At 44.2% G+C, this 13,613-nt stretch overlaps 1 protein-coding gene across 3 annotated transcripts in view; it reads right to left on the bottom strand.

The window, feature by feature from the left end:
* FAM214A (family with sequence similarity 214 member A) overlaps positions 1-8,392 on the bottom strand; it is a 28,166-nt gene extending 19,774 nt beyond the window's left edge. Inside the window, exon 1 of one of the 3 annotated variants that reach the window (XM_039339581.1) lies at positions 6,842-8,392. Coding sequence is in view for 1 of the 3 variants with exons in the window: in XM_039339583.1 (XP_039195517.1) it covers positions 6,842-6,857 (16 nt within the window). In the remaining 2 variants the exon portion in view is untranslated. The remainder of the gene's footprint in view (positions 1-6,841) is intronic. The other 2 variants (XM_039339583.1, XM_039339584.1) reach the window with 2 other exon arrangements.
* Positions 8,393-13,613: the final 5,221 nt, after the last annotated feature.

Here is a 13,613-nt window from a genome sequence, read left to right as displayed (position 1 = left end):
CCCAACATCACTCGATTCGAGTCCCACTTGGTTTCAGTGTTCCTTGATCAAAGGACTGCATTATGACAAAACCATGGAGTTACTTAATAATTTCATTCACAATAATTACGTAAAAAAAATAATCACAAAATCAGCCATTAGATAGGTTCATACAGTATATTAAGGCATAAACTTCATTTAACATTCGGTGTGTTTTAGAAAACAAAAGATCACTTAACCAATGAAGCAGCCAGACAAATGCAAAGGTTTGAAACATAACAACAACATAAAACCCCAAATACTGGATCACTTTTCTATTGGCAAATCCCCTCAAAAAAAAGTTGATTATAGAGCTGGGAAACATGGAAAATTGTGATGTTTAAATCTTCAGGAGAAAGCAAGCTATGAATCTGCACAATACCATACTCCAATATACTGTACATATTTGTAGCTCTTCTCAATCTTGGGTTGAATATTGATAGACAGTTTATTTACCGCATTTCTGTACCAGGCTATTCTTTTCAATAACTCAAAATTACTCTGGCTTCACTTTCCTTGCTGTAACCCTTAAGTACTAAAGCAGCGGTTCTCAACCTATGGGTCGGGACCCCATTTGGGATCGAACGACCATTTCACGGGGGTCGCCAAACAACGCAGTCCGCCATTTTTCTCCCCTTTTCCTTAGCTGTGCTCCTCCCTTTTATTCTATTGGCTTTTGAAAGCCAATAGAATAGACTCTCTTGAATAGAGTCTAATTCTATTGACTTTCAAAAGCCAATAGGAATTGTCCAGGCTGTCTCTGCCCTGCTGAGCCCGCCAAAAGTCCCATTCTGCAAATGGTGCTGCAAGTTGTCTGCAGCGAAGGCGAGCTGTCTGGAAGTTTCCACTCCTCCCTGCTGAGCAACTACTAAAAATGTAAGTAAAAGGGGGCCAGGGGTGGGAGGCCGGTGGGCGCAGGGAGGGTTGCTGGTGCGCGTGGGGCCTGGCGGGTGCCTTACCTCCCTTGGGCTGGGCCAGCTGGTGGCCCAGCCGGTGGTTGGCCTACGCCGTCTCTGCCGCTTGCCAGCTACGCCTCGGCCGGTGCAGGGGGCGGCACCACGCATGTGCGGCGCTCGCGGGCAGGGAAAGTCCTCGAGTTACGACTGGTTGGGTGGTCCTCGACATACGACCGGTTGGGGGTCACGGCATTAAAAAGGTTGAGATCCACTGTGCTAAAGTATATCCAAGTATGTCCTGAATATCACGACATTCTCCTGCCTCAATTTACTTCTCTTTCATTACACAATAGCATATCCTAACAGCACTGGGCATCAGTGTTTCCTTCTTCAACTCTTATTAGGATACTCTCAAAATGCAGTAGAAGTGATTGTGAGAGAAACCTCCAGAGCAGGGCTGGCTGAGAAATTCTGGGAGTTGAAGTACACAAGTCTTAAAGTTGCCAAGTTTGAAGACCCTGCTCCAGAGAAAGAAATAGTGGCCATTCAAAGCAGGCTTCTTCAGCAGCATTGCTTTAGATCAGTGTTTCTCAACCTCGGCCATTTTAAGATGTGTGGATTTCAACTCCCAGAATTCCCCAGCCAGCCATGTCAGCTGGGGAATTCTGGGAGTTGAAGTCCACACATCTTAAAATGGTCAACATTGAGAAACACTACTTTAGATCAACTTGCTCAACCTCATGTTTTCTAGATACAGGTAGTCCTCGACTTCCAGTTCATTTACGGGCCAGTCAAAGTTATAACAGCACTGAAAGAAAGTGACTTAAGAACCATTTTTCACACTTACGACTGTTGCAGCAGCATCCTGGTCATGTGATCAAAATTCACTCTTGGCAACTGACTCATATTTATGACAGTTGCAGTGTTCCCGGGGTCATGTGATCACCTTTTGTGACCTTCTGACAAGCAAAGTCAATGAGGAAGCCAGATTCACTTAACAACCGTGTTACTAACTTAACAAGTGGCATGATTCGCTTAACAACTGTGGCAAGAAAGGTCGTAAAATGGGGCAAAACTCACTTAACAATTCTCGGCAACATATTTTTTTGTGTTCAATTGTGGTTGTTAAGTCCAGCACTACCTGTACATTCATCTACAGCTGACTACACTAGCAGTGAACCCCAAATGTTGTACCCAACACATCTTATTAGAAGGTTCTGGATTCAGGAAAGCTGTAAAATATCATACAAAGCTTAAATATAGTGCTTGTTGTCATCTTATTCTTCAGCGTGCCCGACTTCAAACTTTACAGTAAATCTTGTCTTTCTTCTTCTCTTCCATACTAGAACTGGCTTCCAGTGCTCATAACATGACACTAAGTTTAGATTATCTAACTGTTTTAAAAAATAAACATTGTAATTTACAAAACTCGTTTTCATGTAAAATGATAGACTAAAAGCTATCATTTCAGATCTTAAAAATATGAGGTGCTATGACACTCTATAGAATTTACATCTATGCTGCCAATTCAAGAACATTTATTTGAAGTTAATAGGCATTTATATTAGAACCAAGTGTCAGAATGAAGACAACTGCTTTGAAATGCTTTCTTATCCAAAACAATGGTTAAAATAAATAATGTAAAAAATGAATCAGAAGACAAACATCCAGGTTGCCAACACAACATGCAGGGAGTGACTTACAATATTTGGTAATAGTGTGTAATAAGCACAAGACAGCGCATCATAGTGCAAAACAATTTTTTTACCTTAGTACAGGGTCACAGTGACTCTATAAAAAGGGCAAAACTGAGCAGGAAATGCAAATAAGTAGGAAAAACATATCAGGACAGGCATCATTCTCAAAACTCAGCACTAGTGCTCAATTTCATCAACGATTTTTAATTGTAATTGTTCCTTTTCACATACAACACAAATTCAATATACCGTATATTCTATTAATATATTTTGATTAGGAAAATGGCTCAGTTCCCAATGAGAAAAAAAGTTAATTTACAGCAGGCGATGTGATTAGTCCTCAGTTAATCCAGGGGAACAAAATGTAACACCATGTCAAGGTCAAAGATTCACAGATAACAATGGCAGATGCTCCTATGTGAAGGCACAATTGTTAAGCAACTACAAAGTTGTATTACTGGCTGGAAAGCGTATTACTATTACTATAGGGCCTTAATAGTTTAAAATCTCTCTTGTGTAATCCATCCCATTTCATATAGAAGTAAACATACATCACGGATTTTTCCTCTATATTTCTCAGTACAATTCCACAGCCAGAAAAACAGCCAAAACAGCCTCCCTAATACAACAGGAAACAGCATCACTTCCAGTGTGCTGTCTCCTCCTTGCATTTACCTGCGGCATCTCTAACTAGAAGCACAGGTCTTTGCAGGAATGTTGCCTGCTCAACAGGAAGTCCATCATCTACAACTCATATACCTGTGTTTATTATTCATCTCCCAGAATCAAATCCAGCATCCCTTTCTGTGAAAATTAAACCTTACGGGCCTGCACTGGCAGATAACACTCCTCTTCAAACACATATCCCTGTAAACTAGAACTGAAACAAATTCTAGCTTACTACTAAATAAACAGGATTGCCCCTATTTTTCTTTGGGAACACAGGCAGAAAAACAAACAAGGTGGGTCTATCCATAGTTTATTTAGGGGAGTGTGCAAAGACAGGATTTCTGATTTATTTATTGTAAGTCAAGAACAAACATAACCTTGCTAAGAAAGTAAGAAGTGGCAAGGATCTCAGCACATTCTGTATCTCAATATTTTGTCATCTGTATTTTTTCAATATGGAACTTATGCTGCACTGGGCATTAATGGGATAGCCGTATTATTCTAACAGCAAAACACTGTTAAGTGGATATTTTTAAAATGATTCATTGTTAAGAATGGGATGAAATAAATCAGTGCATTTCAGGAGGAAAATTCTAGAACAGTGGTTCTCAACCTTTTTAATGCCGCGACCCCCAACCGGTCGTAAGTCGAGGACTAAACCGGTCGTAAGTCGAGGACTAAACCGGTCGTAAGTCGAGGACTACCCAACCGGTCGTAAGTTGAGGACTTTCCCTGCCTGGGAGCACCGCGCATGCGTGGTGCCACCCCCTGCGCCGGCCGAGGCGTAGCTGGCAAGCAGCAGAGACGGAGTAGGCCGACCACCGGCTGGGCCACCAGCTGGCCCGGCCCAAGGGAGGTAAGGCACCCGCCGAAAAAGGGGGAAAAAATGGCGGACAGCCTTGCTTGGCGACCCCCGTGAAATGGTCAATCGACCCCAAATGGGGTTGCGACCCAAGCACTTTGGACTAAGTACAAGCCTGGCACCTTTCAGTTATTTATGAAAGTGGTCTTATCTTTAAGTAGGCATTTCATAATATCAACCATGCAATAATCTCTTGTTATGTCCAATTCTAAAAATATTTTCTTTAAAATTGATTGAAAGTACTACATATTTAGAAGCTGCAAAACCTATTCATTTCTGTAATAATTCATTTTTAGTGCAGTCCCTGAAAAGAAATATTCTCAGAATTACAGTTCCCACGTGTGTATATTTACATTTTCCGTCTTTTAAATACTACAGCCTCATGGTCAATACAATGGGAAAATGCTGGATCTCATTTTCAGAGAGTCGAAGTGCAGTGATATTTATCTTTACTCAACCTTTAAACATCTGGTGATATTTCCACTTACTGAAGTCAAAGGGAAATGTAGAAATATTCAGCCTTGGCAGGATTTGCCTTAGCACACCTCCAACACAAGGACTCTGCACCAGTTTAACTTTTGTATCTAACTTATCACCCATCATCAACTGGTTTGCTGACTTGAGTGTCCTCAATTATTTAAGTTCCATTACATCAGTAGGCCTACTCTAATTAGTATTAAATCTGGGTCTAATCCAATGCAGCTATTAATCACTAAGGTCCCATATATTAACACAGACAAACAGAAATCTCATTTACAGATTGATACAGTACTTATTCCTGTTAGTCTGATATTAAACAGATTGTACTGCAATTTAAAACCCTGCTCATCCTGCATCCTTCACTATTAATTTTCAACTAGTGAAAGCTCTTGATAGCACACTTGAGTGATTGCCCGTAGTGCAGCTGCTTTGCAGAGAACAGAGCAACCATTTGCATGATTGTGCCTCATAAGAGCATCTGTATATTAAATGTGGCACTTAGGCCACACTTTTAACCCCCTGTGGTTGATGTGTAACAGCCACATTGCTTAAATTAGATAAACACAGTTCTTACTATGGCTGAATCTGCTTTGAAAAAAAGTAAAGTAAAATACATCTTACATTTATTAAGCTCTTTAAACAATATGCTAAATATTGATTTACCATCAGAATTTTTAACTTACTGGTTTACACAGACTGCTTAGAGATATTTAATTAAAAAAGGTCATTTGCCTCACAGCAGTGCATTATTAAACTTTATAAATATGCATCAAGCTTCTGTACTATGAAAGGAGTTAGATGCCAATTCTTCAGCTACCGGTATATATCAGTATATTTTATGCTTTATTTTGTTCCTACAGGGACCTTAGCCCACAATACTAAGGGACACTTAGCAAGTTACAGAACCAGGCTGAAAAAATCCATAAGACCACCAGTTGGCAGCAAAGAAACAGATGTTTACCCTTTGCTACCATCTAGTAGCTGACAAAGTGTCTGTACCCCAGATTAAATAGTTCTAAATATTGGTATAAATCAGATTAACCCAGATTTAGCATATATTTAAAAATGTCATGTTCAAATAACTTGTGCTCATCAATGTCACTTCTTTTAATTTCCAAGCAGCCATAAAACACTAAAATGTTTTAACTTGTATCCTGTCTCCTTAAGCAACTGCAGAAATACTTACATTTTAAAAAAAGCAATTCTGCATCTTAAGTTTCCTCAGCATCTGTGGTATTCTAACTGAAACTGTTCAGCAACTGAATTCAAACACTGTCCAAGCCAAGGTTTGTTTAACCAGCTTGTTGTTGAACAAACCATAATTAGCTAACTAGACACAACATGCTAAATCATGAATCACAATTTAGTAAGAGCTAAAACCATATAAACAAGGACATTCACATTATGTAAATCCTGCCATAGTTAGCCTAAGGTTCTAAATAACAAATGTACATTAAAGCAAATGTTCAGACAGCCCTTTGCTCCAATATGGGGTATTATTAAATTGACAATGTAATCCTCAATTCAACTGGATGCCAGAGTTCTAAGAATTAAGTACTATATGTTGTTACCTGAAAATATTTTTCAGTCTACTTAATAGTTTTCAGCAGTAAATTCTGAATAGCTTTTTTTTTTACATTAGCAGTCATGATTTAGTTAATGATAAGGAATTTCTTAGAAAGGCTGTATGAATTCTGAACTGGTGTTTGTTTGTCCTACTGAGCTTATCTCTAAACACAATTAGGGATGAAACTGAAAAAGACCCTATCAGAATTGTTTACAGAAATTTAAATAGGCTTTAGCTGTTTTGCATTAGTTTCAGGCTACATCATTTGTGCCTTACAAGGAGATGGTTTGGCTCCTTAATTCCTGATTATAATAAATATTTTTATTATATGGTAGTAACTTAAGAAAAACACTTAACATTTAAAACTACTCTCTCAGAAGGCAAAAGGTGTTTTCAATAATGAGCTACATCCCCTCTCTTGAAGTAAACTTCGATCCATTCAACAGTCTTAAAACATGTCAGAACAATATCCTAACTATCAGTTCCAAGTTTTAATCCTTCCTGATCCTTTCCAAATCCCTCCCCTCTGTTTCTTTTTAGATTTAGGACCTCAACCCAACCATTTCCCAACAACACTGCTGTAACATCACAAAGCCACTTGCCCAACAATAAAACACCAGAAAGGGATGTTTTTTTTTTTAAAGAAATTTACCTCGATTCGGCTTCATTTTCACGCCAATCTTTTCTTCCCCTTCTCAAGTCCCAGCAAAAAAAAAAAAAAAAGAGTCCTTCTGCTTCACCAGCTGTTTTTCTTCCCTCGCCCTGATGTGGTTTCCCACCAGCAGATTCCTCCCGTTTTCTTCCTTTTTCCCTGGGGAGGTCGGAGTTCCCCAAAAACGGGGAAGGGGGGGACAAATCCAGCCTTTTTCCTTGGCGGCTTACAAAAATCGGTAGCGCCCGGGCCTCCTCCTGGCATTCATTGTGTGGTGACAACAGCAGTTGGATGGAGAGGAAGAAGCTAAAGGCAGTTTGTGTGTCTGTGTGTGTGTGTCTGTCTGTCTGTCTGTCTCTCTCTCTCTCGGGAACTTGCTTGCCTTCTTTGCCAAGGTGTCCTCCTTTGACACGGCGTCTGAACCGATCTATTTATAACCTGCCGGGGCAAAAGCTTAAGACAACAAAAGCTAACCCCGTCTCCTTTGCACACACACACACACACACACTCACACTCACCCCCCTCCCAAGGAAAGGCTCCCAAGCCCAGAGCCTTCGGGCAGTGTCACCCCAGCCTGCCGTCCATGGCGTTTTACCTGTTCTACCGCCCGCCGGGAGGAGGCCTCCCAGGCGCCGACCTCCCCCTCTTCCTCCTCCTCCTCCTCCGAGTCCCTGACTCGCGTCTAGCCTAAACCATCCTTTTTTGAACGGGGCCGTCCAGCAAGCAAGAGCGGCGGCTCGTCATCAAAGGCAAGAAGAGGGAGGGCGCAGCAGCTCCCCGAGAAACGCCACGCCGCCCCGGCCGCGTCGCCGCCGCCACTTAATCCTGGCTGTAGCAGCAGCAGGAGGAAAACATCCCCCCCCCCACACACACACCGTCCAGACGTGACGCGACGCGACCCCGAGCGGGCGCTGGCGCAAACCCAGGCACGTCTGAACGGGGCGCCGGGCGGGAGGGGCTCCGCGCGGCAGACACCGGCCGACCGGCCGGGCGGGGAGGGGTGGGAAAGGGTCCCCCGGGGAGGCTCAGGGCCTCGTTTCTATCCAGCCACGGGCGCCGACCTCCGATGGTGGCCCCCGGCCTCTCCGCTTGGAGTCGCCCTTTCCCTCGCCCGCCGCCGCCGCGGCTCCTTATGGCCTCCCGGGAGGCGTCACAGCCTCATCGCGCTGCGCCGCCCGCCTCCTGCTTCTCCTGCGCGGCGGCGACGACGGCGGCGACTCTCCTCCCTCGGGGGCCGAAAGGAGGCTGAGGCGGCCTCTGTCCCCGGCAGGAACCGCGCTGAGGGGCTTCAGCCGCACCGCGACGCCGCTCGCCGCCCGCCCGGCTGAGGGAGCTCCTGAGGCGGCCGCAGGGGGTTCGCCATGGCTCCGCCGGGACCTCCTCCTCTCCTCTCCTCTCCTCACCCCTCCCCACTTCGCGGCGCCTGACTGACTCTCCTCCCCACGCGCTCCGGCCGGCAGCCCGGCGGGCGCACGCCTCCCGAGCCCGCGGCGGTCGGCGCAGGGTCTCCGGGCCCCCCCCCTCACGCGGCGCCGCCGGGCCCTTCGCGGGACGCAGTCCCCCCGCCCGGCCTGGCCGCCATCCCGACCCACCCCGCGCCCCACTCCCACGCGCGCGGCGAAGGCGGCCCCGCGGCTACGCGAGTCGGGGCTCTTGTCAAGCGGGCTCACGCGACCGCGGTCACGTGCGCGGCGGCGGGCCAATCGCGGCTCCGCTCGCGCCGGCGGCCCGGAGAAGCGCTCCGTTGCCAAGGCAACGGCGGGCTCTGTCAAAGTTAGGCCCGAGTGGCGGAGCGAGGCCTAAGTCGGCCCGTCTGGGGGAGGCGAGGAGAAGCGCGCCTCCGGTTGTCTTGCGGCTGGGGCGGCAGCCCGTCCCGTCGAGGGCTATTGCTCGCCCCTCCAACGAGTCGAATTCCTCTCCGGCCGGTCATTGGCCTCCAATTTCCTCGGCGAGCCGTGTTTGCGAGGGCGCAGGTTTCCTGAGGGGAGGCAGGTGCTCTTCCCCCGATTCTTTTGCTTGCTAGATTTTCCTCCCGCCGTTTCGCCAGGAAGTCAAGACGCTGATGGGCGCCCAAGGGGGTTCCTGCTGTTCACTCAAGGCAACCACCGCCCTGCGAGGTAGGCCGGGTGGAAAAAGAGGGTCTGGCCCGAAGCACTGCTCGTGAGCTTTCCCTTCCAAGGTTGGACTTGATATCCCACGGCCGGTCTGACACTTAAACCAGGGGTCTTCAAACTGGCCGTTTTATGACCTGTGGACTTCAACTCCCAGAATTCCTCAGCCAGCGTGCCTGGCTGAGGAATTCTGGGAGTTGAAGTCTCCACAAGCAGGGGTCTTCAAACGTGGCCCTTTTATGACTTGTAGACTTCAGCTCCCAGAATTTCCTCAGCCAGGCACACTGACTGAGGAATTCTGGGAGTTGAAGTCCACAAGTCATAAAAGGGCCAAGTATGAAGGCCCCTGACTAAAACCCCTGCCTGCTGTCGCTTCCTGTTTCCCTCTTCCATCCTCCAATCTGTGAACCTGGAGAGACAGAAGCAGCATCCGACTTGAAGCCTGGCCAATAAAATAGTTATTCCCTGGGGAAGGCCTGGCCCAGAGGTAGGCAACCTTGGCTCTTTTATGTCTTGTGGACTTCAACTCCCAGAATTCCTGAGCCAGCCATGCTGGTTCAGGAATTCTGGGAGTTGAAGTCCACGAGTCATAAAAGAGCCAAGGTTGCCTAACCCTGGCCTGGCCTGACTTGCTCCAGGGATGCTATGGAGGACCTAGGACCAGTAATGCCAGAGATTCCCCTTCAGGTTTTTATGGGGGAACTGAATTACCTTAGTCCACAATGAAGAAGAGAGAGTGCAGCTGTTAAATCCAGGAGAAAGTAATTCCTCTAGATTAATAAAGTGGGATTCAAGAATATTATATATTTATATATATATATGGTGCGTAAAATAAGTAAATGAAAAGGATTTTTATTTGCTGCATTTCTGCCCTGCTTTTTCTCCGTGAGCTGCAGGTGGTCTAAATCAGAGTTTTTATCAAACTTTTGTTCTGCAGAACCTTAGAACTCTGTGGAAACTCAGTGGGATTCCCTGAGATATTAAAAGAAAAAAAAAGTACTCCAATGCAGCAGTCAAATTTCTATTCTTGGAGCTGTGCTTCTTGATCAGGAATTCTGGGTATATTTTTCAGGTTCTGCAGTCCGAAAAAGCTTGAAAAACCCTGGTCTAATTAAAAATCTTCAATCGTTTTTATCCTCAGCTAGTTTGGTTTAAATCAGGGGACTTCAAACTTGGCCCTTTTATGACTTGTGGACTTCAATTCCCAGAATTCCTCAGCCAGGCTAAATGGTTAAGGCACCAGGCTAGAAACTGGGAGACCATGAATTCAAGCCAATTTGGGCCAGTTCCTCTCCTTCAACAGGAGGAGAAAAGTGTGTTGGATATGTTCATCGCTTTGAGTTATTTGTGAAAATCATAAAGGTGGGATATAAATAAATGAATAAAAGCATAAATAAATGATAGGTTGACATGTGAGAGAGAAGTGGTTGACCTCAAGTCATCAGCTGGGCTTTGAGATCAAGTGGGACTTGAATTTGGGGTTCTGTGGCCCCAATCCAGTATCTTAACCCTGCGGCATCTCTCGGAGGGTCAAAACAGTCAAAGTGTCCATACCTGTGCAATGAAAGCCATACCACCTTTTATGTGCTTTAATCTGCACTTTCTACTAGCTTTCTTTTAGTTAAAACTTAATGGTGATTACAGCAATGTTTGCCTTTATGTCCCAGTGCTGTGCTTAATTACCTTGTACCTGGAATTCTTGGGCTAATAGCTTCTTAGGAACATTGCTACCTGAACTTTGCTTATTGCTAAACAGTCTCCCTGATTTCGACCTACATTGGGAACTTACGTTTGGACTGCCAGTTCCATTTTACTCCTTGTTAACGGCTGTCTCTGATATTTTGTGATGTGGTCCAGATTTTGCACAGACTGGCTGTTGGAAGTTTTTCGTGCTGGGCTAATTTTAAGTAGTTTCTATTGAATCGAATGGTTTTGTATATGTGTCAGTACTTTTCAAGAAGTTTCACACATACAGTATATAGCCCAATAATCTGAAAGGAGAAAATCTCTAGATAGAATGGTTTGTCTTAGAAGAGCAATATTGCTGTGCCATAGGGAAATATCATTTGACCATTGTTCACTTTCCAGTTTCTGCAATGTGGATGAGTCTATTTGTTCACAAAGATCAGGTTAATGATCATACTATTGAGTAATGCAAAATAAGCAATATTATCAAATGTCCCAAAATTTTGGCTGTCCTTGGTAGTTGCCCACATGCACGTTTATGGCACTCTCTCCCTTTTCCCAAGATAGAGTCCTGCTTCTTATATCACATAGGAATCTTGTGAATATTGGGGGGGGGAATCAACCCCTACAAGTATTTTAATGTATTATATTAAGTAGCCATTTCAGTTTGAAAAATGTATTTGATGCAACAGTGTGAAGTTACTTAATAAGGTAGTCAATTGTGCAACCAGGATTAAACAAGTTTAGCTATAATGCATGAGCATGTTAGAGTCACAGTATAATTTTTTTTAGACTAATCACTCTCAACTTTGCAAAATCATTATGCTGGATTTTTTTTCCTATAAATGCTGAAAAAAAACCTAGACATGAATCAACAGTGTACAACTAAGAAATGCAAGTTGGGCCCTGATCATTTAGAGAAGGGGAGAAAATCATTTGGTACATTAGACTCTTCTGTCATTTATCACTGCAAGTTCTGTCAAGAATTGAAATCAGTGGGGTAGGAAGGATTTATAACCTTGCTGTTGTAAGTCAGATAGAAAGAGAGGAAAGCTTATGTTTGCAACACCTCTTCATCTTCCTTGGAAGTACAAAGGGGGGCCCTTTTTACAGTTTTCACTGTCACAATTAGGGTAACATCAGCGTGCAGCTTCACAAGCAGCCTTATAAGAATGAATGGGCAGTGGCTACACAACCACTTGTTACAGAAGGTATAGACCAGGGGTGTCAAACTGCCAGCCCATGGGCCGGTTTCATTATACCGCAGCCATGCCCACCCCATTGCCAGCAATGGCGAAAAAGCTCTGATACATCGTGCGACGTCACGTGACATCACAAGTGTGACATGCCTGGTATAGACCTTTGGAGGGGGAATTCACGTGGAAAGGCAGGTGTTGACAGAAGGACTTATTTTGCTACACATCCTCTTTACAGCTTGCCCATTAACTTGTGGCTCGGAGCCAATTCTTAAAACACCACACACATACAGTTCTGAGGTACACTCCAGTCTTTTGGCATAACTACTGATTCAACATGGAAAGCTGACATCTAGTCTGAATGAAGGGCAGTGTGTGCTCGATACTCACAGAGGTGGAGTACATTGCAGACATGGCAACTGTCAAGTTTGAACAGATTTTTTTTTTTTCCCCTGAAAGGAGGGGTATCTACCTGTTGCTCAACTATGAAATTTGAGTGGGATCTCAGTTCTGTAAGTTGGCATCAATTTTACTGGCCATGGAAACCATTCAAAAGGAGTTTAGTGAAATGAGGTACCTATGAAGCAAAATAACAGTCGTGCAATCTGTCATTCTTTCTGAAACAACAAGTAGGCCTGGCTGTTGCCAACAGAAAGAGTCCCTAGCAACCATTTAAGGATACTACAAATTGAAATCATTTAAGACTTTACCTTATATTTTCATATTTCATTCATAAGTATACTGCGACTTATTGTTTACTGCGATTTATTTAATTAAGTGTGTTATAGGAAACTAAAGTTTGGAGACTCTGGTTTACGGCTTAGCGTGTAATACGATCCTGGTAAGAAGTGATTTATTCAAGATTGTTCAGAAAATCATGGTAGATGCTCTAACTTCTTGGAATAAAGACAGTGGGGGGGGAGGAAGGGGCCAAAGAGAAGGAGGAACCAAAGGAAAAATTGTCCCGCTCAGTGTCCTCTAACAAACTTGAGAAACACACCACCCTAGAGAGCTTTTGGTTCCCAGAATTATAGCTGCCTAGCAGTGTTTATTTAAGGGCACTAAAAATTTCAGTATATTAAAATCAAATACATGATGCTCTGGTACGTGCATATGCGCACCCATACACTATGCACCTGATGTGCTTGTTCCATTTCTCCCAGGCAGCAACAATAAATTTTTTGACCAATGAGCACTACTGTAATATTGTTCTTCCTTCACCGTGACTCATCGCCCTATTTAAACTTTTTAATTTGCTCTGAGGCGATCTCTCTCTCATACCCTAAATGGCAGCCATTGGCAGCTCCCCAGGAGAAGCTTCACTTGCCTACCAACTTCCTCTGACCTTTCATAACTATAGTGGTGCAGTTGTAAATGCAGACAGACACACAAAGAAGCAAGTCTAGTTCGGCAGAGCTTTTTTTTTCTGGTAAACAACTATGTAGTCAGGCTAGAAATATCCTCAAAGCTTTGCACATCACATTTAACCTGGCTTGCCTCTTGTTCTAATCGACCGCTCCCTTTCCACATGCTCAATCTAATTAATAATCTTACCATCACATATCTCTATCATGCCAATTTGAACATTCTGTTCCAATGCAGGCTACTAAAATCTTTGCATATTTGAGGTGATACAGAGAAGTTAAAATCAGCCCTCTGAATGGGTTCACACAAATCCCATTTTGATGTAGCATGATACTGTGTATGAATCCCCGGTCTGTGGAAATGTTCTCTCAAGCAAAGGATCTCAGCAAATGTTCAGTCCCCAGATAGACAGAC

Source organism: Crotalus tigris, unplaced genomic scaffold, assembly GCF_016545835.1.
Source record: "Crotalus tigris isolate CLP2741 ecotype Arizona unplaced genomic scaffold, ASM1654583v1 scf7180000017735.2152567, whole genome shotgun sequence".
Lineage (NCBI taxonomy): Eukaryota > Metazoa > Chordata > Lepidosauria > Squamata > Viperidae > Crotalus > Crotalus tigris.
This window is presented reverse-complemented; position numbering and strand designations above follow the sequence as displayed.